This window comes from Hylaeus anthracinus, unplaced genomic scaffold, assembly GCF_026225885.1.
Source record: "Hylaeus anthracinus isolate JK02 unplaced genomic scaffold, UHH_iyHylAnth1.0_haploid 2, whole genome shotgun sequence".
NCBI lineage: Eukaryota > Metazoa > Arthropoda > Insecta > Hymenoptera > Colletidae > Hylaeus > Hylaeus anthracinus.
This window is the reverse complement of record NW_026534838.1, coordinates 1,093,462-1,120,751: the sequence shown is the minus strand read 5'-3', so window position 1 is coordinate 1,120,751 and position 27,290 is coordinate 1,093,462. Positions and strand designations below refer to the sequence as shown.

The 27,290-nt window shown below is 36.9% G+C and overlaps 1 protein-coding gene across 5 annotated transcripts in view; it reads right to left on the bottom strand.

Annotated features, from left to right (window-relative positions):
* Nucleotides 1-27,290, bottom strand: part of LOC128892957 (uncharacterized) — a 628,453-nt gene that overhangs the window by 61,168 nt on the left and 539,995 nt on the right. For 4 of the 5 annotated variants that reach the window (XM_054153641.1, XM_054153642.1, XM_054153640.1 and 1 more), the window contains 4 exons: nt 24,852-25,024; nt 12,638-12,848; nt 9,535-9,646; nt 8,392-8,574 (listed from right to left, as the gene is read on the bottom strand). In XM_054153641.1, coding sequence (XP_054009616.1) covers nt 8,392-8,574; nt 9,535-9,646; nt 12,638-12,848; nt 24,852-25,024 — 679 coding nt within the window. The remainder of the gene's footprint in view (nt 1-8,391; nt 8,575-9,534; nt 9,647-12,637; nt 12,849-24,851; nt 25,025-27,290) is intronic. The other variant, XM_054153644.1, reaches the window with a different exon arrangement.

The following is a 27,290-nucleotide window of genomic DNA, read 5'->3' as shown; positions in this document are numbered from 1 at the left end:
AATAGATACCAATTTTAGAAATGTCGACAATTTAAAATTCTCACTGCAGAAGCAACTGAAAATTTCTCCTCAAATCGTATACTAGGTTTTATAAGCGTCACCATTGATATCGATTACACAGAACAATTCCCTATTTCTAACAATATCGACTATCGAAAATTTTCACTGCACAATTATTTCCAAATTTCCCTTCAAATCACATACCTGACTCTATAAGTGTCACCATTGGTATGGATTACACAGAACGATTCCCTATTCTAAAAATGTCGACTGTTTAAAATTCTCACTGCTCAATTAATTCCAAATTCCAAATTTTCAAATTTCAAATTCTTCAAATTGCATACCTGGCTCTATAAGTGTCACCATTGTTATCGATCCCCCGGAAAGGCATATTTACTCGACAAACCGTGTTCTTTTTAAGAGTATATCCTGAGGATAAACGATAAAAGAATTCCATTTCAATCGCGCCACTTAGAAAACCGTGTTAAAAACCAACACGCGATCGTTTAACAAGGTCGGTAAGTTAGACTTAGCGGAGACAGCACGCCTCCAAAGTGGACACACGTGATTCGCGCATTATTTAACCCCATTAATCATGCAGGTGTAGTAGAAAGAGCTCGCATCTGAAGCTGAAAAGCATGGAAAGATATTACTCCCTCGCACGGTTCCACGCAATCTCCCCAACAGTGGGGATAGCTAATGCACCTACATAACTTTGCGTTCGCGTGCGTCGGTGTTCGCTCTCCAGCTTTGCACACGGGTACAAGGAACAACGTGCGTCGGCTGTCATAGGCTCTAGCAGGCGCAGGTGGAAAGGGATTTGCATGACATAATATCTTGACTGATATATCCAGGCTTTTGACAGCACGAATAACGAGGCAGACGCATCCGAGGGACTTATTCCTCCGTTTCAAGCACGCACACCAGTCGTAGCACAGCATGCACAGATTACGACCGTCGGTTAGAGCCAGCGATTTCTTCCATATCTCCCCGAGACTTCGGCAGAAAATACTTGGGATTTGTGAGGAGATTGAATGTTGAACTTTCTGTATGTAGTGTCCATCAGGTTGAGACTTGGTAATTTAACTATCGAAAATTATCACTGCACTATTAATTCCAACTTTTTCCTCAAACCGCATATCTGACTCTATAAGTGTCACCATTGATATCGATTATACAGAACGATTCTCTGCTCTAAAAATGTCGACTATTTAAAATTCTCACTGCACAATCAATCCCAATTTTCTCCTCAAATCGCATACCTGTTTTATAGGTGTCACCATTGGTATTGATTACACAGAACGATTCCCTATTTCTAAGAATGTCGATTATTTAAAATTCTCACTGCACAATTAATTCCAAATTTCTGTTCAAATCGCATACCTGGTTTTATAAGTGTCACTATTGATATCGATTACACAGAACGATTCTCTATTTCTCAAAATGTCGACTATTTAAAATTCTCACTGCACAATTAATTCCAAATTTCTCCTGAAATCGCATACCTGGTTTTATAAGTGTCACTATTAATATCGATTATATAGAACAATTTCCGGTTTCTAAAATGGACGAGTAAGTATTTTTACTTAAACGAGAAATGACGAGTACATATACTTTTACTTAAACTACGGTTATAATTACAGGCACAGAATCAATTTCATAAGTCACAAGTATCACCTACCATTTCAAGACAAACATTTTACTATTTATACGCCAACCATTTCCACAATCAACTGTTTATATTTCCGTGAACAACCTATACGCAGCCCATGCGTTTATGTATGGAGGTGCTAAAGTTAATGTACGTAGGTTCAAGAGTTAAAGACTGGGGGAGGGAGGGGTTATTGAGTTCCACGCGGAAGCCTCCCTTGCTTTACTCTTTCAAGGCATTCATGAGATACATGTATTATTGATCATGCTATCTGGAATTCTTTGCAGCATCGGAACGAGTATTATCCGCACAGATTTTCAAAGCGATCCGTGTCTGATAACGTTACGAGTCGTATAAACGGGGCACAAGTGGCGCAGACAGCAAGGGTGTTTTTTAACAGATTTAAAAAAAATGGTAGTTTTAGAATCTTCGTAATATTTAAAAATATAATAGTAATTATTATAAAATAATAATAATAATTATTATGTAATTATAATAATATAATTGCATAATATATTAATTTATAATATAACTGTAACAATTATAAACTATCCTTGCAAAAGGATGAAAGGTATTTTCTGGTTTAACCGATTTAATAAAATAAGTTTTTGGAAAAAAATTTAAACCGACTTCAAGAAAGGTACAGTGGAAAGTATGAAATAATTTCTAGTTAATTTATATGAATACGCACTAGCACTAGATATAATTGCTTAAAAGTATGGGAAAATGCAGTGAAAAGCATGAAATAATTTCTAGTTAATATATACGAATACGTATTAGCTCTAGATATAATTTCCTAAAAGTATGGGAAAATGCAGTGAAAAGTGTGAAATAATTTCTATTTAAACTGCATTGTTATTCACTATCGTTTGATAAATTTGGTTAAATTATTAAATACATCATATTAAATGCAATGCACTTTTTTCGGAGGCGGCGCAGATGTAAAAATTTTTTATTCCGGTTTGGGTTAGCTTTTGGTAGAGGCGGCATTATTGAATGCTGTCAATGTATACATGTTTGTTGTCTATGAGGAATTAATAGTTAATGTATATAATATGTACACGGAAATATTGTGTGAGTAGATTTGGGGCTCTTTTGGAGGGGAGTGGCGGCCATATTGATTTCTGTTAATGTACAAATGTATAATATAATGTATCTCCCCAAGAAATACTGTATGAATAGATTTGAGATAGTATTTGGTGGGGGCGGCGATATTGAATAGTGTTAATGAATATGATGTCTAAAGCGGATATAGTAATAGCAATAAATAAAGACCATATTTTTTGTTTCTCCGACAGAAAGTTAAACCAAGTTTAGCAATTTTTAATGTACTTAATTCTAAATTTTGCGCCGCCTCCGAAAAAGGTGCATTGCATTTAATATGATGTATTTAATAATTTAACCATATTCATCAAACGATGGTGAATAACAATGCAGTTTAAATAGAAATTATTTCACACTTTTCACTGCATTTTCCCATACTTTTAGGCAATTATATCTAGAGCTACTGCGTATTCGTATACATTAACTAGAAATTATTTCATGCTTTTCACTGCATTTTCCCATACTTTTAAGCAATTATATCTAGAGCTAGTGCGTATTCATATAAATTAACTAGAAATTATTTCATACTTTTCACTGTACCTTTTTTGAAGTCGGTTAAATTTTTTTCCAAAAAATTATTTTATTTCACTCTTTTTAGTGGCAATCTATAACCAATAGGTTTCATGCAATAACAAGAGTTATGAGCAATATACAGGATGACCCAAAAACGTTGGAGGTCCTTGAAAAGACTTGTTCCGCGGGGGGTGGAAACTATTTTTCCTTAGCGAAAATGTTGTTCGAGGCTTCGTTAAGGAGATATTGAAAGAAACCCACGGCCAATTTAAGCGCGAGTATGCCGGTGGAGCGCCTACGGTAGCATAGGCCCCGCAGGCGATGTGTCCCCCCCCCCCCCCCCCGAAACACCCCATTCAAGGACGTACAACATTTTTTGGACACCCTGTATAATTGCAAATGGGATTATCAGGAATACATCTGCAACTACATGTGAAAGGATTGATTGCGTTTGGTAAATTCCATGTCGAGCTGCACCAGAGCATAGCAATTTCGCACCAACAATGGTTTTGTAAACAATAAAAGTGTCCATAAATTTTTGCAAATAGTTACATCACGAATTCATGTATCATGAAATGCGGAAGGTTCCATCGCGGTCGGTAATTTCCTTACAGAGTTACATCATATAATAGGAATTTTGCGATTACAATAGTTATAAACAATACAGAAATTCATAAATTTTTGCATCTGTGATCATTGCGAAAACCTCTCCGGCAGCAAAATGTAAGGGGTTTCATCGATTTCATCGATTTCGGGCCAAACATACGTGAAATAGTACGCTTTTTGCGATAAAAAGTGATATAAAGTGGTAAAAAATAAGACAAGGACAAATGTTTTGCTATGGGTCCAAATGGCAAATGCTCTTCCAGATGCAAGAAGTTTCAATCTGATTGGTCCCTCCGTCTCGGAGTAAGAAGCAAGACAAAATGTTTCTGTTAAAAAAAAAAACGGGTAAAAATGCAAAATCACAAAATGTTTCTTTTACGCGACGAACTGGTAGAAATATTCGACAAGATGCAACAGGTTTCACTCCGATTCATCAAGCCATCTCGACGTAATCGGCAAGCATACCTAAAAATCACGGTTTTTTAGTAAAAAGAGGAGTAAAAAATGACAAATCGGAAAAAGCCTTGACAGTAGGATCACCGGGGGAACATGCTCTACAAGATGCAACAGGTTCCATTCTGATTGGTCAAGCCATCTCGGCGTAATCGGTAAACAGACATTAAAAAAAAAAAAGTAAAATAAAATAAAAACATATACATGTCGAATTGAGTAACCTCCTCCTTTTCGAAGTCGGTTAAAAATAAATTGCATTTTTAGAATTTTCGAATTATTTAAAAATATAATAATAATTATTATAATATAATTCTAATGATAACTATATAATTATATTAATATAATTTTATAATATAACTATAATAATTATAAAATGTAATTGCCAAAGGATAAAAGGTGATTTCTGGTTTAACCGATTTAAAAATAATTGTATTTTTAGAATCTTCAAAATATTTAAAAGTATAATAATAATTATTATAAAACAATTACATAATTATGTTAATATAATTTTATAATATATTAATTTATAATATAACTATAATAATTATAAAATATCCTTACAAAAGGATTTTTTGAAATTCAAAAAATTTACGGAATTACAATATTACAGAATCTTTTGTTAAATCATACATCTGTATCACATGATATTAAATATGCCAATTATGGCCTACGATGTAAACAAATTAAAAAGCGTAGATTTTGTTCAAAAATCAATGAAAGAGCATCAGAGGTAAAATAGTGGAAAGCCTAATGGTAGACTCGAAAATTTTCAATGAAAGAAATAAGTAGTTTCGTCATTACTTAATGTTACGAGAAAGTGTTTTTTTAATATTCATTAGCATTTCAACAAAAAAGAATGTAAGAAAATTTATTAAAAAATCAATGAAAGAGCATTAGAGGTAAAATAGAAGAAAGCCAAATGATGGATTTGAAAATTTTCAATGAAAGAAATACAAATAAGTAGTTTCGTCATTACTTAATGTTATGAGAAAGTCTTGTTTTAATATTCATTAGCATTTCAACAACAAAAAATGATAGAAAATGATTATTGTACGGTCGATTAATCCAGAACACACCTTTAAAGTTTGCTTTCCTTTGGATAGAACCGAATGCATTCCCGGTGTACATCGTGGCACTTTATTATAAAAACTGTACATACTAAATTATGAACCCTCGGATAATACCCGATACTCTTTCACTGGTCTCTCAAGACCCTTGACTCTCTCAGAAAACTCGCTCGTTAGACTCTTAATGGTCTCTTGCAACCATTTGACTTGTTTACGACTCTTTCACTCTCTAACAATCAACCCTTACTCTCAAAGAGTCACACAACATGAAGAGGTCATCCAAAACCGCGCGTGGATTTTTTTAAGTCTCGTCGTTCTTTTGCACAATAACGATATTTAAAACGCGAAACGAACGCCAAACAACTTGGAAACTTCGTCAAAGAGGAAAATTTCAGGAACATCGCGACGAAGCCTGGAACGCGTTCATAAAGTGGTCCAATTTAAAATTACAAGTTAGCTAACGTCACAAAGTTCTCGCGAAGGAGTAGGCGCTGCCCCAAAGTAGGACTGTGTGCGATAACTCGCTTACGGTTGCTTTTGGACCAAAAATATGGTAATAAAAGTTGTTGGAAATTTAATTTCGAAACTTTTTGCTCGTATACAAAATTTCGATAGGGGCAATTTTCATTCACTTATCGCAAAATAAAAAATGTTTTTGTACTCTACTCGGTTATTAGTGATTTTACAGTGAAAATGTATAGAACTAAAGTTATTGCAAATTATATTTTAAAACCTGTTTGTCCTTTACATATTTTTGATGGAGTTGATCGTAACCGAGTTATCGACCTGATTTTGTACTGTAGGCTCCAAAAATCAAAATTTTAACTCTTTGAAGCATACGACTATAAAATAAAAATAAAATTCAAGCTGCACAGAAGGACAGTGACAACAAATTACTAACGCGTTTTAACTTGTATACATTTCTAATTATTGTACATTTGGGGTTTATTCATGATAGTGATACATGAATGAAAATCTTTAAATAAAATAGTGAAGCTAAGCAAAAGGTGCGATAGTTTGTAATCCACCCAACTTCAAAGATTTAAATGAGCACTGCACAAATCGATGACCTCAACTTTTGGAAAATTCTTAAATTTAAGTGTCAGGGCACTTGGTATAGTCATAACTCTTTATATTTATAATAATTTTCCTGAATAACAAAAAGTATTACTAAACGGACCATTAAACGAAAAAACTTTGTTGGCTATTGAATAATAAATAATTTATTTCAGAGGCCAGTTCATCGCATTTCTCAACTTTTCGTTATATGAAATTAATCGATTTATGCGATTGACGGCTGAAATAATGAACTGCGACTGATGTATATTAGCAAGTGAAAGGCAGGTTAGGGAAAAACGCCGTTATAAAACCCACCGACGATAAGATCTAACCTCGGTTGCACATCATCTCCTAATAACCCGATGAAGTGTCGCGAGAGGGGAATTAAATGTTTCTTTGATACTAAAACATCCGTGGAGCTTTTTTTCGGGAAACTAAATACGCAGCTCTTCGCTACGACCTTCCTCGTTTCAGCTGACACGCGGCAACGGCATCGAGTTTATTGCCTTCTATGCAGCCTGTACCACGCCAAGAGCTGATGACACCGACGCCTGCTTCCCCTTTTATGACCTTCACCGTTTAGTTTATCTGTTCCCCTCCCCTCCCTTCCCCTCCGCTCCCCTCCGCTCACCACCCCGTGACCTGAACCTACCACCTTTGTCATCCGCAGAGTTTTACGGCGTTAGTAAAGTCTCGCATTTACGCTTTTCGAGACTTCATTTCGCAGCTTCGTTTCAAATGACTCTGTTTGAAGTTCCATTCGAAATCCTAATGATTGTAAACGTGAGCCCCCTTGACATTATTAATTTCATTGCTGGCGTTGATAGATGATGTTAGAAATTGTAGGGAGATACGGAGCTCGTGAAGACAGAATTACGTGTCCCATTGCGAGTCGAATGTTTCGGTAAAGAAATTCTACGCTCTTCGTAATCTATTTATGGCGCTAACGATTACGATATACCATCGTATTTGTGATTTTTTTCGAGGATGAACGCAAGTAAGAAGCTTGCGATAAATCTGTGTTCATTGAAGTGCTATAGTTGAATTCATTGCCGAAGTTTTTAAACAGTTCGATAGGGGGAATTTAAACTAGCAATTTTTCCAAAGTTTTAAGTTTAGTGGTTTCTATCCCTCTTGCAGTACGTTTTTATTCGTTCTACGTTCATTTCATTTGTTAGAGTGAGCTCATTTGTTAAAGTGATTATATAGTTCTCTATTGTAAACAATGGGAATTGTGAATATCGAGTATTTTATAACTGTATAGTACGAATGATAAGATGAATGAGTACGGGCATCCCTTAGAATAGTAGTTCGGCCCATTTATGCGCCGTAAATACACGGTGTCCCAGAAATGTCGGAACACCTTGAAAGTGGGAGGTAATTTGGAACAACTTTTTCCTCAGCGAAAATGTTGTCCAAGGCTTCGTTTTTAAATTATTAACGAAACACGACCGACCAATCACAGCGCGCGTTCAACCGCGGGAGGCTGGCTCGATGTCACGTGGCGTAGCGTGGCCTACGCTACGCTACGCTACGCTACGCTACGCTACGCTACGCTACGCTACGCTGTGATTGGTCGGGGTTTTCTGTTAATATCTCCTAAAAGAAGCCTCGGACAACATTTTCGCTAAGGAAAAAGTGGTTTCAAATCACTTTCCGAACCACCTCTTTCAAGGACCACCAACATTTTCGGACACCCTGCATTAATTACGCTCGTCTTTCTTTGAAAAAGTTACAGGTGCTATAGTATATTGAAATTAGTGACCAACAGTGTACTTATTTTAGCAAACGGTGAGTGTGTGAACTAGTGGCGCCACTGTAGCATCATTTATGCATTTATTTGTAACGAATTTATCTGTATTACTACTACTACTCTGGTTGTTTTGTTAAAGATAACGTAACCTCGCCCTTCTCCAAATTCTTATTATTCTGACTCACCCACCATTAAGTACGTGGACTAGGACACTAGCTGGCTCAGCCGTAGACGGAGCACATGTGTAATTCCCAGAATCATCGGGTAGCGCTCTGGAGATCAGGAGATGCGACCTTCGCGTTTTTTTCTCGGTAACGACGCTGATGCCTCCTCTTTGACTGTAGTTTATCACGTGGTCACCTTTGTACCTGGCAAGGACATCATTTGCTATTAGAAAAGGAGGAACGAAAAGAGAAGAGAAGTATTTAGAAAAAATTTCAGATCTTTTGGGGCGTGTAAGCGTGTATTTATAGACAAACTATCCATATGATCCATTTTTTTAAACTGTTTCTCATTGTTTTAGACTTTATCCTTGTCACTCAGTCATTACCTCCGATTCTGGCAACCATTTGTACTTCTCGATTAATATAATCTACGACTGAGTGAAATTTAGAAATTTCAAGCTTCCAGAAAACGCAGTTAACGAGGTAGTTTATTCTTTATTCGAGTCAAAACCGAGTCCTTAACGAAGGATCATCTACTTTTATATACTCTTTTATAATTCTACGACTTATTTGCACTCTTAGAATTATATAATTTATGACTGAGTGAAATTTAGAAATTTCAAGCTTCCAGAAAATGCAGTTAACGAGGTAGTCCTTTCTTAATTCCAGTCAAAGTAGAATTTTTAATAAAGAATTATCTGCTATACCATTTTAAACTTTATTCCTGTCACTTGACCATTTCCTTCAATTCTAGAATTTATCCGTACTTTCCCTATAGTATAATCCAGGATTTAGCGAAACAATAATCATCAGATCTGAATATTTAACCTTCCCAAAAATGCAGTAAACGAGTTACTCGATTTTTCGTCCGAACGAAAAGCGGACCCTTAACGCAGGATTGTGTTCCTGTAATTTTAATCGTTTAAGCGTACAATCAGCACATGACGGGGCTGGGTGGAAGAAAGCAATTCCGATTTTCCGTCTGCCTATCAGCGTCGCGTTACGCGTCTATTTTAACTCGTAATCGAGAACCACGTAGGACCGTCCTCGATGATTCATGGAGAACTTCATTGGCAAAGTTCGGCCGTGTCGCATGGTAAGCGTGCGAATTCGGCATTTATGTTCGGGCGCAAATTGAATTCAGGAAAGTCCAATTAAACTCACCAATAAATGAAGGACGGCGGAACAGGTGTCTGCAGTACGATGCAGGTTAGATTGATGTCGCTTCCGCTTTTGATGTACAGCTCCGCATTACCGTCGATCTTCGCCTTCGACACTGCAAACATAATGGGCCCTGGCGTTAGATCAATGCGTTTCTGATATGGACGTGGATGTACAGGGTGACTGAAGGGACAGCTCCCAAAATAGTCAGTCGTGGATGACGTGGAGTTTAGGGGGAGGCTTTGAGGGGATTCACGGAAATTGTCGTGATCGAGATTCGAGAAATTTATTAGAGAAAAATGTAAATACATATTATAATCCAAATCAAAGTGCAATTTTACAGTCAAAGTATTGATCCTGGTACACAAATTTTGTTGTTTAAATATATTTAAAGCAATATTCTTTAAAAATATGAAAGGGGAGTGAACAAAATTCAAGAATTTTATTTTGCAAAATTTGAATACGTATCATAATCCAAATCAAAGTTCAATTTTACAGTCAAAGTATAGAACCTGGTATACTGCTGTTCAGATATATTTATAGCTGCGATACATCAATCCTTCATGAACGTTTTTTAAAAATATGTATTGAATACTAACGCAAACATTTTGAATTTTGGCCACAACTATTCTATGCAACCTCTTAATCTTCTTATTGCTAAAGATTAATTAATAATATCTGGTATCGATGTTCCACGTATCCTAAGTCTGCTAATTGGGATCTTCAGTGAAGCTTCTTTGCCAGATCTTGCCATAAACCCGATTAATCGTCGACTGTAGTAGTTTATCGTTTTATTGTACGATCGAGCTGTAAAGTTTAGAGCAGATAAAGTAAATATACACTGCCGCATTTGGCTCGCGGCTGGTACGTACCGGACTATCCCTCTTAATTTCTACTTTAAGGCTGCTTCAGATTCTGCACTTGACAATTGTCGCTAAAACAATGAACTTCCGAGCGGAACACGCGAGGGAATAAAATACACATACGCCGGAAAGGCCGACATGATCTCAGTTTATGGTGAATGTCTGGAACACTCAGTCCAGCGGTATTCAGAAGTTCCTATTATCTCGATGTGAATATTTAAACTCAAAATTCAGGGAGAGAATTATTCCCGGCATTGGGCCACTAAATGCAACCAATTCACTGGCAGTTTGTGTAAAGTTCTATTTTGAATTTCTACGCACTTGTTTTCCTACTGTATTATATTAAAATTAATTTATTCGTTTAATAGTGGCAGGTTAAGTGTGCCACAATAATAATGATATGAAATATAGAACACTTAGGATGCTCGAAATAATCTCACTTCGTTAAAATAACATTTTTCTGTTCTCAAACAAATACTGAATGTCGTGGAATTGTATTAATAATTTCTCATATTGATAATAGAAATATAGATTTTATATCAATTTTATATTGCTAACAATACGTTGACTAATAAATCTGGATTGATAAATAGGACTGATAAATTTTAAAAGGGTTATAAAAATGAGCTTTACCACAAATGTTAGATTGTATTATTTATAATTGTATAAAAACAAAATTTTACCTAGATAGCACCGGACGTTCCATGGACGTCCATTTTATGTCCAGTTTACGTCCAAACGTCCGACGTCCGATGTCGGACGTTCTTAGGACGTCCATGGGACCTAAATTCTGTACGTCCCAGGGACGTCCGCCCGGAATGTCATACGAACGTCCATGGAACCTAAATTTTGTACGTCCCAGGAATGTCCGTTCTGAACTTTCTAGATTTAGGGAAAAATACTTTTTTTTAAACAAAATAAATATTATTTATTAATATCCTTTATAATATAATATTTATTCAATATGTAGAACAGAATATATTTTTCCGAATATAAAATACACTATTTACAATTATTAAATAATATTAATTAATTAATTAACTAATTATTAATTATTAATAAATATTTATTAAAATTAATTAATCAATATTATTATCCCAGATAGCACCGGACGTCCCATGGACGTACAGAAAACGTTCTGGGAATGTCCAGCACCGGACGTCCCATGGACGTATAGAAAACGTTCTCGGAATGTCCAGCACCGGACGTTCCATGGACGTACATAAGACGTTCCTGTTCCTGTGCTATCTGGATATACAATCATTATTTAATATTCGCAACAGAATATTTTTTTCCGTAGGTAAAACACATATTTACCTAATATTTGCGACAGAATATATGTTTGAACATGTAAAACAAATTGTTTATTCAATATTAGAAATACAATATTTTTTGTACATATGAGATGTAATATGTATGTAATACATGTATGCAATACCTAGTAAATTAATTCTTCTAACTTTTCAAATAAAAGTTCAAGTCATTCAGACCAATTTCAAAAGAAGGAATTGTATTTTAAAAAGTATCCGAATATTAATGCGAGTCACTATATAAGCCTAAAATATAAGTCGATATAGTTCGAAAATCGTGTGTTTGAATTCCGCCGGAGGTAAATAAAAATTGAAAGATTTGTTCGTCGTTTTTCATGGAATCCAGTTACAAGAAATAAATACAGTTAACTAAAATCTACCAACAAATAAAAGAAAATATATAAAATTAAAATTTAATTTTTTTTTAAATCTCAATTTTACAGAGAACGTACTGGGAATGTCCACATCGGACGTCCCAGGGACGTACATAGAATGTCCACGCCGGACGTCCCAGAGACGTCCTGCGATGTAACTGGGACGTTCAGGGGACGTTTGGACGTTATCTGGACGTCCATAGGACGTCCCGAACGTCCAGTACCGGACGTCTTATGGACGTACATAAGACGTCCCTGTGCTATCTGGGTAGTCTCATAGAAGTCAATATGTTAAATATCAATATATTCAAACATATATCCAATAAATACAATCTGTAACAAATATAATATAATCTCAATAAATATATCTCTAACAATTATGGACTACGTTTATTACATATAAATATGTCAAAATAAAATTCTTTCTTTCAGAGTAAATGACATAAAACTGTAATAATTTCAATATTGAAAACTATTAGATATCGAATAACGTCACGAATAATTTTTTATTCGAAAAGTAATCAACGCAACATGAATGAAAAGTAGAAGTTTTACTGACCTACAACGCTCAAGTTGAAAGCCTGGCTGATTTTCGGTTCGGTTGAGACTTGACACTCGTACACCCCGCTATCTCGAACCTGCGGTGACCTAATCAACAGGGGCCATTCGTTACTTCCGTCGCTGTGCCCCGACTGGAAACGCTGGTCGTTTGTGTACGTTAAGATTCCTACGGTGAGAATGTGCAAATCTCGTTGTCTAATCCATGACACCTGGAAACAAAACGAGACAGATGTCACGTGAATGAAACGCATAATACATGTACAAACATTTATGAACATATTCATTGTTTTGAATTTTCATTTAGACATTGCCATATTTGTAAAAGCACTTTATCTAAATTGTTAGCATATTCAAACCATTCCTCTACATGCCTCTATTGAAAGGTAAACAAATACATAGTTTAGTTAGAAAATTTTTCTTTGTAAACAAAAATCAAGAAAAACACATTTGTCCTTCGGTTTCTTTTATCCTTAAGGGGGGAGTCTGATCCAGCTAATGTATTTTTCTAATGCATATAATTTCCCGATATAATTAATTTTTGTTATTGAAACTTTTTGTACATATAAAGAGACGTTCAAAGAAGAAAATTTGACAGTGTAGATTTAATTTGAATGTATACATATACAAAGTGTCCCAAAAATGTTGTAACACCTTGAAAAAGGTGGTTCGGGAGGTGATTTGAAACAACTTTTTCCTTAGCGAAAATGTTGGCCAAGGCTTCGTCGAGGAGAGTAATAACGGAAAACACTGACCAATCAGAGCGCGAGTTTACCGGTGGAGCGACCGCAGTAGCGTATGAGCGCGGCTGCCTAGCGCGTAGTCTACGCTCAACCGGTATACTCGCGCTCTGATTGGTTGGAGTTTTCGCTTAATATCTCCTTAACGAAGTCTCGGACATTTTCGCTTAGGAGAAAGTTGTTTCAAATCACCTCCCGAACCACCTCTTTCATGGTGTTACAACATTTTTGGAACACCCTGTATATGCATATTCAAATTAAATTTACACTGTCAAATTTTCTTCTTTAAACGTCCCTTTGTATGTAAAAAAGTTTCAATAACAAAAATTAATTATATCTAGAAATTATATGCATTAGAAAAATACATTAGCTGGACCAGACTCCCCCATTAATACTTTTACTATGAAACGAAAACAATATTACGCTATTATTACTGTAACTCATGATACCAAATAACTTCCACATGAAACATTTCTTTTCCTCTCTAAAAATAAACAAGCTACCCAGTTGACCTGGTTTAAATGTCCCACCCCGTATGTCGTCAATCCACTATTAGTTTCTCGTTATCTGTAACCAGTCGCGGCACAATTGAACAATACGTTAACACGGTACGTAAACGCCTCGCAATCGGCGCGCCGCCGTAATTCGATCGGCAAAGCATTCTTGCCAGGATTCCTGCCTCTGTTGACGCGATACGAAGGAACGTCGATGGGGTGTTGTTGTCGACGAGTGGAAGTACTCATATTTCAACAAAACACGGTCGGTGGCATGCCCAGGAATTCACCAAGTGTGATGCAACTAAAAATATACAGAGACCGCTGCGCCAAAATAATTTCGAGCGGTGCTACGAATACTTCTAGAGAAGACAGAGACAAATTTTATTTAATTTTTTTGTGTAAAATTTAATAGCCTTTAAGGTTTATTTGAAAAGTTTTCTCGAATTTTTAGAAATTATAAAGATATATAGGTTTACAGAGACCGCTGTGTCTACGAATATTTCTAGAGAAGTTAAAGCCATCATATATCATCGAATAGTCATCATCACGTGCACTTCACTTCACTAGCATGTTCCAATATATCACCGCCAGTGTATATACCCCATAATGAGAATACACAGGTAAAACGTCGATACGTGAAACTATTTTGACGGACAAAAGAGTAAGTTACAGTCTCCACGTTAATAAGTGATAGGCTATACGTCATGATTACAGAGTTAAACGCAGCGAACGTAATGTAGGACCGTGCTCCGTCATCCGCGACTCCCCACTGCGGGCGAATAAAAAAAATTACTGTCGAAAGCAGATATCCAATGCGGAGGACGAGCGATCGGATAGACGGATTTTAAGAACTCCCGGTGGGATGTAAAACTTTTTTTTTATGTCCCTCCTCCATTCGGAATATGCATCCGTAATTTCGTCTCCTTATCTTAACGAGCATGAAGTTTTACTGGAGGGAGGGAGTGCAATGTAAGTTCTAAAAATATGTCACCTACAAATCTGGTCGGCCCAGTGCTTTTTAATGACAGCGACTACGTGTTTTCCACATTTTCAGCAAAGTACATAAATTCTACTCGGTCCTCGTTTAGGAGTTAATTGTATTAACTTAGGGATGGATATTAATCAAAAGTAGTAGCTAAATGATAAGAGATAATCTGTCCTAATGCAAATGATTCTCATTATTTTTAGCATATATATTTCTTATGAGTTTCAACTGTAATTTGGCTAATGGTAACTAGGTATATTCACTGATACATATAAGGGTGTCCCAGAATTAGGGTAAGAACCGGTAATGGAGGCTAGCTGAGACCATTCTGAAGCACAATTTCCTTTGCAAAAATGTTGTATAGTGCTTCATTTTTGAATTATTAACGAAAAACCACCGACAAATCACAGCGCCCGAGTAGCGCGCGCGCAGCCGCGAGAGGCTATCCCCGATGGTACGTCATAATAATTCAAAAACGAGGCATTATCCGACATTTTTGCAAAAGAAATTGTGGTTCACTACTTCCGGTTCTTACCCCCTAGGGTCCAAAGAATTAACACTTTATCAAACAGTAGCCAATTAACAGGCTTTTTGCTAGGAAATTCAATACTTTCTTTTATCTATTATTGAGATACCATTCCATGCTCCCATCATTATATGAATTATGAAATATTATGTAAATATTGATCAAGAAACGGTTCTAATAGATAAAATATTGAATAATACTACTATTGTCAAAATAAAAAAAACATCGTTGAATCTAATTGTATATCCCTTAGCTACCAGTCGTTAATGTGTTAATAATAACTGTTTTTAGACTGCAATATTACAAATATCGCAATGCAATCCTGACAGTGTCCACTCACCTCGACAAAAAATATCCAAAAATCGTTCGATCATCGACGGTGTTAATTCGAAGCGAAACTCGAGAGAAAAGTCAACGAAAGTAATTACGACGAAGGAAAGCCAAGGCTCGCGAATCTCCCAAAGTATTAAATTACTCCGAAAGAGGCCAAGCGAACGAGAATAAATCCTTATAACCTTTTGCCGTTACGGTCGGATAATTCGGCAAAATCGAATTCAATATTTATTGGATAAAGCGGAACGGAACAGAGACGAAATTTATGTTTCTACGCTTTGGTAAATCCGGGCGCAGAATTATCGAGAAAATCTTCCCTCTACTCGACGCGGCTTTGTCCGCCGAATTTCACATTACATTCAACCAACGGGCCGGTATTTCGATCACGGCAGAGGAGGGAGGGGGGGGGGGAGTTCGAAAAAGTTTTCGACAAAGCTCTCGACGTGAAAACATTTAACGGATCTGCAATAATCTTCGTCCGTGAGCCGCTGGCCTCCATCGAACTCAATTATCTCGAGCTCTACATGTCGAGCCGGTAATTTTTCGCCCGCAAAAAACTTCAGGGTTCAATTTAACTTTCAGTCAGATATAATTAGAGCAGGAGCACGCGGGCTACCTTGGAAAATGAATGGCTTATTGGCGAAACGTTTATTCCGGGGGAGCTTGAACGATGTTGAGAAGAGAGAATCGATGGGGGAACACCCGAACGTCTCTGCGGGAAATTAATCGTGGCTGGAGGTGTTTGGTTGCTAAGTATCAATTAGGGATAACGCGGTGACGCCGCCCATTGTTAGAAGGCGGGATTTTTCACATTCGTGACGCAACGGCTCAACCAGTAACACGCGAATACGTTGCAACATTCGGGTAGCGGTGCAATTAGGAGCTATTGGAATGGAAGTGTCAAGAATTGTATGGTATCTGCGTAGAAAGGAACTGTAGTAGAAGCTCGATTGCTTGCGAAGTGATGAGGGTAGTTAGTTTGAAATACTGAATTATTTATTTATATATATGTATTACATTCTAAACAGTAAGCTGCTAGGTACAATATTCTTCGTTCATTATACAGGGCGCCCCAAAAATGTTGGAGGTCCTTGAAAAGGGGTGTTCGGAAGGTGATTTGAAACAACTTTTTCCTTAGCGAAAATGTTGCCCGAGGCTTCGTTACGGAGATATTAACAGAAAACCCCGAACAATCAGAGCGTATAGGTGACGAAATAAGACGAGATACGACAAAGATATGACGATAGGTGACGAGATATGACGATATGTGACAAGGATATGCCAATGATATGACGATAGGTAACGAAATATGACGAGATACGACAAGGAATGACGATAGGTGACGAAATATGACGAGATACGACAAGGAATGACGATAGGTGACGAAATAAGACGACATATGACAAGGATATGACGATAGGTGACGAAATATAACGAGTCTCTACCGGACTGTAAGTAAGAAACTATACCATTCCATTTAAAAAAGCAAAATTAATCTCCATATCTCCTTGACGTCTCCACTTACAGAAAAATTGGTAATGTCAAATTATGAGCCCCCCCCCCTCCGTCCCTATACCAAGTAAGTTTAGACTAATGCATTTTTTCCTATCTTCAAAAATAAGCGAGTTATATAGGTGACCTGTTTAAAATGCTCCATCCTGTATATTATAGTATTTAAATATAAACAAAGAATATCACCGTTCAAGGAACTTCATGAAATATTAGTTCCACCGGAAAGTTCTGTCCGTTTTTAAAATAAAACAGAATAATTTTGTCATTTCTTGAATAAACTTTATTGAATAATATAATTTCCATGGTTATTTACGGCTTCTTACCAGCGTGACTGCAATTTGTACATGCCATTTTTAATGTATAGTCGCATACTTGTTGAAACTTGTTGTAACCGGATCGGACAGAACTTTCTCGTAGACCTAATAAAATATTACTCTGGTTAGCTTGACTTTTCATTACCGTGTTTGTACAAGGGGTTATTCTAATACTTATTCCTATCGATGGGAGATTTTCGAAAAGTATTGCACGTCGTAAATCTTCACGCTCGTAGTTGTTAAAGGAGAAGACTCGACATGAGACACTTCTGTGGGTAAACAGGATTGGATTATTTGCCTTCGGGAGGAGAAGATAGTTGAATGCATCTGGCTGAATGCTTGGGAAGGCGTGATTTGAAGAGGAGAAACAGTAAAGTCGCGAGAATAGTAGAAAATAAAAGATTCTACTCCAAAGATTGAATTTCCTTGGACTTGGTCCATCAAGGAAATTTTTGGTAAATATTAGACTGTCCCTAATGAAATAAAATCGACTGAATAGAACCTTTTATTTTTTGTACGTGTAGGTTGTTTTAAATAGAATTCTATATTTTTTATAGAAAAATATGATAGGGTATCGAATACTGAATAAAAAAGTATGATCTTTATTAGCCCTAACTCTAATAGGTACTGAGTAATTTCACTTTATTACTTGAAAATTTTCTTCACGTAATATCAAGTTGGAGATTCAATCTTTCTTTAGTTCTACTCCAAAGTTTGAAACGTTTGAAGATACAGGTGATACTATAGTTATGCTCCATAGTGTGTAAGTAGTGATCAAACATATTTAAGTGCCAGAGTATATCCAGTGAGTCTTCGATAAAAGTCACAATCTGAAATTCGCTTGAAAACTTTTAACGAGTATGACAGACTATTTTATTCCAGGATCGACCCCTTTTTACCCCTATCTAAGACTGAGCGTCGCATGTTCCATTCGATGTAAAGAGTAAAGAGGATACCGTGCGCGCGCGCGCGTGTGTGTGTGTGTGTGTGCGCGTGCGTGCGTGTGTGAGTTAAGTTATATTAATATAAAATATATTAATCTAGAGGGTGACGAAATATTTACGTATAAAGTACAGTATGTTGAATATCTTAGCTATATGTTATACACTTTGTGTTTTATAATTAAAATTCAAATCAAATCTGTTAATAAATATGAAAGAAAAGAATTCGGTTACTTTAAAATGAATACACACATGTTTTAACAGTGGAAATAGGTTGATCAGTAGGTGACTGTTTTTTCTTTTCAGTACCTCAGATGTTTCACTCGATACAGTTAAACAAGCAATGCACATTTTCACACCCATACCACGAGAAAAAGAATAACGAATAAAACCACGTGTCTCGCTGCTTTTAATTTTATTATGTTTTCCGAGAAGAAACTAATTGCAATTGGTATACTCATTACCACGACGAAACTAAACAGATATGAACGTTCCCTTTAGTTTTGTAATTGTAATGGATAAAATTCAATCTTGTAGTTAGAAATAGAAGTGAATGCTAAGTAAAAAATTATTAGGGTATATGGGATTAAAACTTGTTAAATAATACCACTTAAAAGAAAGAAAGTACACCGAATTAAAATTTTAACTTTACCTAAGTTTTTGAAAACGATTCCCGTACGTTCCCAAGATATCATTAGTATCATATGAAAGGCTAAACCTTGCTCTTTCAGAAGCAAAAAGAATTAGCTGCTACTTTTTGCTACTTTTAAAGAAAACAGCAATTAAAGTAAACTCTGCCTCACGTGACCGCTACAGTCGGTCGATACTACAGCGAGTGTTCAGTAGCGATCGTAGCGAGGCAGAGTTTACTTTAATCGCTGTTTTCTTTAAAAGTAGCACAAAGTAGCAGCTAATTCTTTTTGCTTCTGAAAGAGAAAGGTACAGCCTTTCATGTAGTACTGATTATACCCCGGACTCGACGGGACTTATCTTTAAAAACTTATGTGAAGTTAAAATTTTAATACGCTATACTTCCTTTTATTTAAATGTTATTGCTGAACAAGTTGTTAACATTTTGACTTGTTTTATGCACTGAATACAATCTATACTACTCTAACAAACTTTATGATTCATTGGAATTTCGTCTTTCCGAGCAAAGTTTTTCAGAATCGTACATTGAAGTTAGGTTTGATATCATAAGCATTTTGCTTGAACGAATTTCAACTTACTTTGAATGCGCACCAGAGCTAAACGAGAGCAAATATAAAAAAACGGATTGCACTACATTAAACAGCAATTTGTTCTCTGTCCATGTACTTAAACAGTTTTACCATTTTTCGAGGTCACGAAAATTGATTTTTGATCGCCGAGCGCCGTTTTGTTCCACTGTGCGACGGTCAAAACTTCAACTCCTTAAATTCCCAGAATTTTTGTCTATATTTCTCACTAACAACTTCGAGGTAATTCTAGTAAAAATGAAAAGAGCTACTTTTCCCAATGAAAATTTTTAAACGTTTGCAATATAAATTTCATTAATTTATCTTGTTAACCCAGTTGGATGGATCAGCAGTAGTAGCGTTAAAAATTAATGTAAAATAGAAGTATACATATTGTTCATGGTGTTCTTGTGGCAGTACTATCGATGGATTAAGAAAGATTTTTCTATGAAAATGACTGCAGACACGACTTAATTATACGTTTGGTGTATCATTTTTAAACAAAAATGTTAGTTATGTGTTTTAAGGTGGTTCTCTTCCAACTGTACTAGTCAAAAAAAAACTCAAATACAGAAAGCAATAATAACGGTATATATTTTCTATAATAAAATTCTTAAATTATTATTTGATTATGATTTTTAATACAAAATAGTAATAATTGATACAATTACAATTGCAGTTAGGTTTTCAAGTATTATTTTATCCAACCTAGTAGTTGTGACATGATATGACAAGATACGACAAGATATGACGATAGGTGACGAAATATGACGAGATACGAACAGGAATGACGATTGATGACGAAATATGACGAGATACGTCAAGGTATGACGAAATGATCATATCTAGCAAACTGAACAGTATTCCTTGCACTACATCATATAATTTATAACTTTGTCAGAACAAAGGTAGTTTTACAGGCTTTTCATAGATTTGCATTTATTTATACAGTATTTATGGCATAAACTATTTTAAAAAACACATATTACCCATAGCCAAAAGGTATGTGCACAAAATGAAGTATCAACATTATTATAATCATTGTAGAATGTATTCACTATACATTACGTGTATCTTATGAATGTTGTTAATATAATTGTATGTAAAAATGCATAAAATCTGTAGTCTAGTGATTAGTATTATATAATACACGAATCTAAATGTCAGCAAAATGCTATATATATGCATTGCTTCTTCAATTACTGACCATGCACTATATTCCTGAAGTTGCTAGATATTCAATGGTACTCAAATATATATAACTCTGACGTTTCTGTCAGAGAGAAGTAAAAGTTTGAACGAGCGTATCCGGGCTTAGCGACGAAAGTAGAAACTACGTTTCATAAAAAGTATCGAGCGAGAATTTTTAGTTCGCAGCTAGGCACGTAACTTCGTCCAGAATTGTCAGTTAAATAAAATTCGTTCATAGCACTCCGAGCTCCTCTCGGAATTGTGGGTTTAGTGCCTTAAAATGTGGTATCATTTGGAAGCGATTACTCGAGTACAGAATAAACGAAACGATGAAGTCTCGAGGAGGAATGCTAATAAATATTGGAAGAAATTGCAATTTGTAAATGTATTATATGACGTGATATGACGAAATGCGACAAGCTATGACGATAGGTGACGAAATAAGACGACATACGATAAGGATACGACGATAGATGAGGAAATATGACGAGATACGACAAGGATATGACGATAGGTGACGAAATATGACGAAATACGACAAAGTTTGCCGATACTTGACGAGATATGACGATGTAACGAAGTGAAACATCACTTACAACGATATAATAGAGCAATCTATTAGCTTTTCGTATGAATCCAGGAGATTCTTATTTGAACCCTTAGAAGCCAGATTTTCCAAGTTAAATTTAAAAAAATATTAATGTATTTATTATTTATAATTTTAACAATTTTGACATCTGACGTTTCGTTTTTTTAACTTTTGTTTAAAAGAACATTATGCAATGGTACCATACATACAGACAAATATTAAAAATAAACGAATTGCAAGCGTACAATTCGATTTAAAAGTCCTGTATCTAATTTGAAACTTGGGACATTTAAGGGTGAATCAAAATCGGGGCAATCAAATTGTATTAGTTCTCCATTCTCAACACGAACACAATGATAATCATGAACAACACGAACTGGTTTCATGTCAGAGCATAGTCAGAGCTTATAGATGTTCAAAGAAGTAGCGAAGAAGACTCGAACGAGATTAGGTGACCCCTGATACAATACTTCTCGATTAACTGAAACTGAATTGGGTCCCTCGGACTTTTATGCATCTGGGGAGAGCAGTGATTTAGGCTCGGGAATCTCTTTTATTTGAAGAAACACCGCACGTATGATGGGGGTGAATCGAGTGAGTCAGCCTAATTAATAAATCGACTCGAGTCCTTGGTTTTCTTCAGAGACTCCTCAGACCACAAATCTCGAATCCCCGAGCGTTCTGTATCTTGTCCTAGTTCTGCCATCTCTCGAATTTGCATCTCTACAATTTGGGAGATGAAACTGCACAACATGTGACGTCGACTATGGCCCAATTGTGCAACATCTGAGGTTAACGATCTCGAGTATGGCCCAGTTATGAGTCGGGCGAAAGAGGAGCGAATATTTTCGAGAACTCTTGTTTAACCTGCGTGAAGAACGAGATGTGAATTTTTCACTTCTCGAGAAGCCAATTCAAAATCATTGCTTAACTTTCAATTATTAATAATTAATTATTAATTAAATTAAAATACAAAATCTGTGATTTTTACTATTTTAGATTAAATTGTATTGGTGTGACGGAGTTTCCTAAGATTTATATATACATGAAAGCTTCAAAATGGCAGCCTCGTTAACACTAGGTTTACGGACATTTTGTATCAATTTCCTGTTAATGAAGTAATGCTATTATAAGTGAAGTGAATTTACTAAAAATTAATTAGGTGGCCTAGATAAAAATGAATTTGTATATTTGCTTGTCTCTGTATACGATTGTAGGAATAATTTCGGGAAAGATAGATGATATTAAAGTGAACACGGCAACGCCGCCGCGTGCGTCTACGTTCTTCTTTTCGCTTTGTTCTCGAAAAGGCGCATGGCATGATGCGTTACGCGAGTTACTGCACGTTTGAACGACATAGAGACCGGATTGCAGAAAGCGGTGTGGTCAACGGCATTTACACTTATCTCAGTGTTGTAGAGTTTCAATGAACTTTACACATATTCTTTTTCCAATATAAAGTCTGTTCTCCGTCTTCAAGTCCTACACAATTAAAAGTCAGCATAGGTGGTTGGCGAAAAGTGTAAACGGTTTCTGTAGAACCTTGTGAATTTTTGAATGGGCTTCGAAATGTGACGAGATACGACAAGGATATGACGACGCGAAATATGACAACATACGGCAAGGATATGACGATATGTGACGAAATATGACGATATATGACAAGGATATGAAGATAGGTGACGAAATATTAACGGTTTCTGTAGAAGCTTGTGAAGTTTTGAATGGATCAAAATAATCTGTAAATCCACCTTAAATAATATTCACTGCGTGAATTCGAGCCTCCCTTTAAAACAGCTCCAGTTTGACATCCTCTGTTCTGTAAGTGTCACAACTCGTTCGGCCAGCGACACTTATCGACGACCATCGTTCCAAGAGATCCAATTCTTCTTGGGAGTCTCGCGACTGACCCCCACAGTAAAATTGAAAATTTGGGACGACGTTCGCCGCCTTTCACGAGCGTCTTGATGAAAAGCACCGTGTCCCGGATAAGTGCACAGGGTCGCCGTGAAATAGTGACATTACTCGTTATCAACGTTACTCATGCATCACCGCGTGACACACAGGAACCCGTCAGAATCCAATCACCGCTCGTAATCGACGATAAATCAGATTTCTGTCCACCTCGTCCCCGCTTTAGTCGCAGCGTGCACGGCTCTCTATCTGCGCCGGCCCAGACGTTTATATTCGCGGTGTAAAATCAATGTAGCAACACACGGTGCATTGTCGTTCCACGCGACAGCTTCGTGCCACTCATTGTACCCCGAACGACGACGAAAAAACCAAAAGGGAAGGCGAAATTTTCCATCCAAGTTTTTTCGTTTATTTATTTATACAGGATAAATCCAACAGGGCGTGCACACGAAGCGCATTCCGTAGTGCATAAGAAGGCGCTGATGCGCGAGTTTCGAACAACTTTGACCGCGATGATTTATACGAGTCTCCGGTTCGGGGAACTTCTTTTTTTCCATCCGGGTCGTTGGTTAAGTTATTCGGATAACAACGCCGACGCGGCGAGATTCGGAGCCGAGCAGATTAGGTTCACGTATCCGGAAAATCTTTGGAAGGTGTAATCGGAGCGTTGGAGTTTTTTTGCTCGAAGGACAGATGAGCTTCATTTGGTGAATTATGAAAAACTTGGAACACGCGATTCATTTGAATTTACAATTTTTCTGGCGACTCAGTACCAAGGGGAATCGGAGCTCTTGCAAGAATGTGATTCGATAAGTGTCACTGAGGATCTAGTTGCGACACTTATAGAACAGGGGATGTGAAATTATTGAATATCAGAATGCAACGAAATATTTCACTTATGAAAACAGAATATATCTTGTCATATATCGTCAAAGTTGTTTCCTTATTTATATCCTTGTCATTATATGTACATTGCAAATAAACTACACAGAACCCCGCTCAAGAAATCACCTCAAACTTTCCCAGATAAGAACCACCGACCCCAAGCTACTTCGCAACGAGACTTTCCTTTAAAACCCGAGAATCCGACTTTAAGATTCACTTAACAGAACCGCGTCAGAAATTAAGCGTCGCTCTTATCCGCTTTCACTTTTCTCTGTCGTACGTTTCCCACAGAAAAAAGGTGGCTGGCCACCGTGGGGAAAGTTAAAATCAGGTCCAGGAATTGCGGCAGAAATTGCTCGAAAATCCCCGATCGATGGAACGAAGGGAAAAGTCCGGGAGTGAAAAGCGCGGCTTGGGTGGACCGAGCGAGACCGTTTCATCAGACGGCTACTCATCCGTGAAACACGACGTCCTCTGGCTCTCTCTCTCTCTCTCTCTCTCTCTCTCTCTCTCTCGCTCGTGTTCTTATTATACGAGAGGGATCAGACCAATAAGGAAACTCGAAACTTACAGCACGATCACCAAGATTGAGCACCCCGCAGTGCAGGAAAGCGGTTTGGCCTACGGTCGTCGTGGTCTCCCTCTTCGTCGTGTTGTCGAAGTAGGGCTGGTTAAAGGGTTGCTCCCAGTAAGAAGACGGATGGTGCACCACCACCGGTCCCCCGTTGCTCTTCACCGCGCACTCTGTCAAAAGCAATAAACAGTGTAAAGAAGATTTCATTTCCACAGGGTAAACTGGCGTCGCGTCTATTTGGATTGTATAATTTTATCGCGCCACCGGAGGGAACCGGGAAAGGTTCAGGGGAAGAGATCCGTGGGGTCAGACTGGGAAAGAGGGTCATCGATTTTCACATTTTTCGGTTCGTTTATGTTTGGTGTCAACATTTTTCCTAGTAGCAAGTGGCAATTTCTCTTTCCAAGTTCTGCAACATTTTTTTCAATTGTTTATATTTCAAAAGAGTATTCTCGGGTCCTAGAGTCCATTGTGAATGTGGATAAGCTTGAAATACGTGGCAGATAGTTTGAAATACAAGGTAGATATAGACCCTAGAAAAATATACTAACCCTTTGGCATGCAACGACGAGTGAGGAATTCTCCTGTTAAGGAATTTGGTCTGTAAATAATAAGCACGAGCCTGACTTGTAGTACTTCGTTCGGACTTCCTATTTTCATGTTTACTATAGTCCGAGCAACCGGAAGGTATCGTGTAAGCCAAAAGGCTAACGCAATTTTGGTATTTCGTTTTATAAGTAGAATCCTGTCTAAGAGAAGCGCGGTCTTTCCCACCATTTCTTCGAACAACTCGCATCGTACCAGGCAGGAAGGACGATGATCAATAAGTACAAACAAGCCTGGAACTTGAAACAGGTTCCAATTGTCTCCCTTTGACGACTGAGAGGCGCATAGCGGACTTCTGCGCCCCATAGACAGGATTTACTGCATTTAAACTATCAAGGTGGCTTGTTTCTAGCGCACTACCCGGTATGTATAATGTCAATGTTACTTTCAGTGTTGGTTAGAAGGTAGAAGTAAGCAAGTGACATGTTTCAGGCTTGCCACGTATGGGTTATAAAAGTGTGTATACGACGCGAGGGGAAACGCCCGATTGGGCGTTGGGTGCCTGTAAAAATGCTATAAAAAGATATTTTTGCGAAGTAAGTCAGTCGACGTCGGCCAGGAAGCATGGTTTACTTCCAGGCCCTTGGGGGCCTTGGGACACCAAGATGGCTGACCGAATTCAACTTCTGTCTAAGTTCTTCCAACAGCTTCCGGGCCCGTGGGGTACTGGAACGTTCGACTGGACTTAGTAATTGCGCATAAGACCTTTCAAACTCATATAATACTGTAGTATATGAGATAGAAGATGTAAATAAGCTACAATAAATCTTTGTTCGTCATTAACAGAGTTACAGATTTGATGCATTTCTAATACAATTAATGTGACACATAAATCATAAATATAACTAAAATGTATATGCACTTATGCAAAAAGGATTTATTAAATTATTATATTAATTAATAACTTGTATTCAACATACTCTATAATGTTTTATGTGTTTTCATATTACTGTACATTAGGTAACTTTGTACCAATTTGGAAGCCCAGCTTGGGAAATTATTAATTTAAATAATAACATATATAAATATAATTTTTATTTTGGGTGAATCCATCTATTTAAATATTGTTCATTTCTCGTCATTTCTAAATTAAATTTTTGTGAAAATTGAAATTCTCATGATCCAGTTATTTTTCGACCTACATATTGGACACAATTGTTTAATTTCATTTTTTCGTGGTTACAAATGATAAGCAAATGATAAACAATTTTTCAAGACGATTTTAAATTTCACAGATAATCGCGTCGGTCATTTTATAAGAATCACCCTGTATATGTAAAAATATATTCACATATATTTAACGAAAGTTTGGAAACTTTCGGAGCACGTAGCTATAATAATAAATTAATGCAACGCCATGCACGCGAGGGAAACCAAGAGATATGGCTGAAACGTCGCGTTCTAACGAAAGTTTTTAACGAAGAAACATCAGTCCGGACCGTGCCATTAATTAACCCAAACATTAATACGAAGAAGTACGTGATTAAAGTCAACCGGCCATGTTTAACAACGTCCGAAGAAGAATTTTACGTCAGCTCTCAGATGAGATACTCTTTCGGATTTAACAAACATCGTGGATTTGTAACAGGTCACTGAGCTAGCGGCTGCAACCGTAAACAGTGGCGACCGAGCGATGAGACAATAGCCTTTGCGAATCAGAGTGTTTACACAAAAGCAGCCAATATTACCAGCGATCGGTCCGGGTCGATAGCTTTCGTAAATAGTGGGATGTGTATACAAAAGCGAAAGGGAGTTTGAAATTTCAGCTGGCGAGGAAAACGTTTCATCCTGTTCTATTGGGTTATTTATTATTATTTATTCGTAAGATAA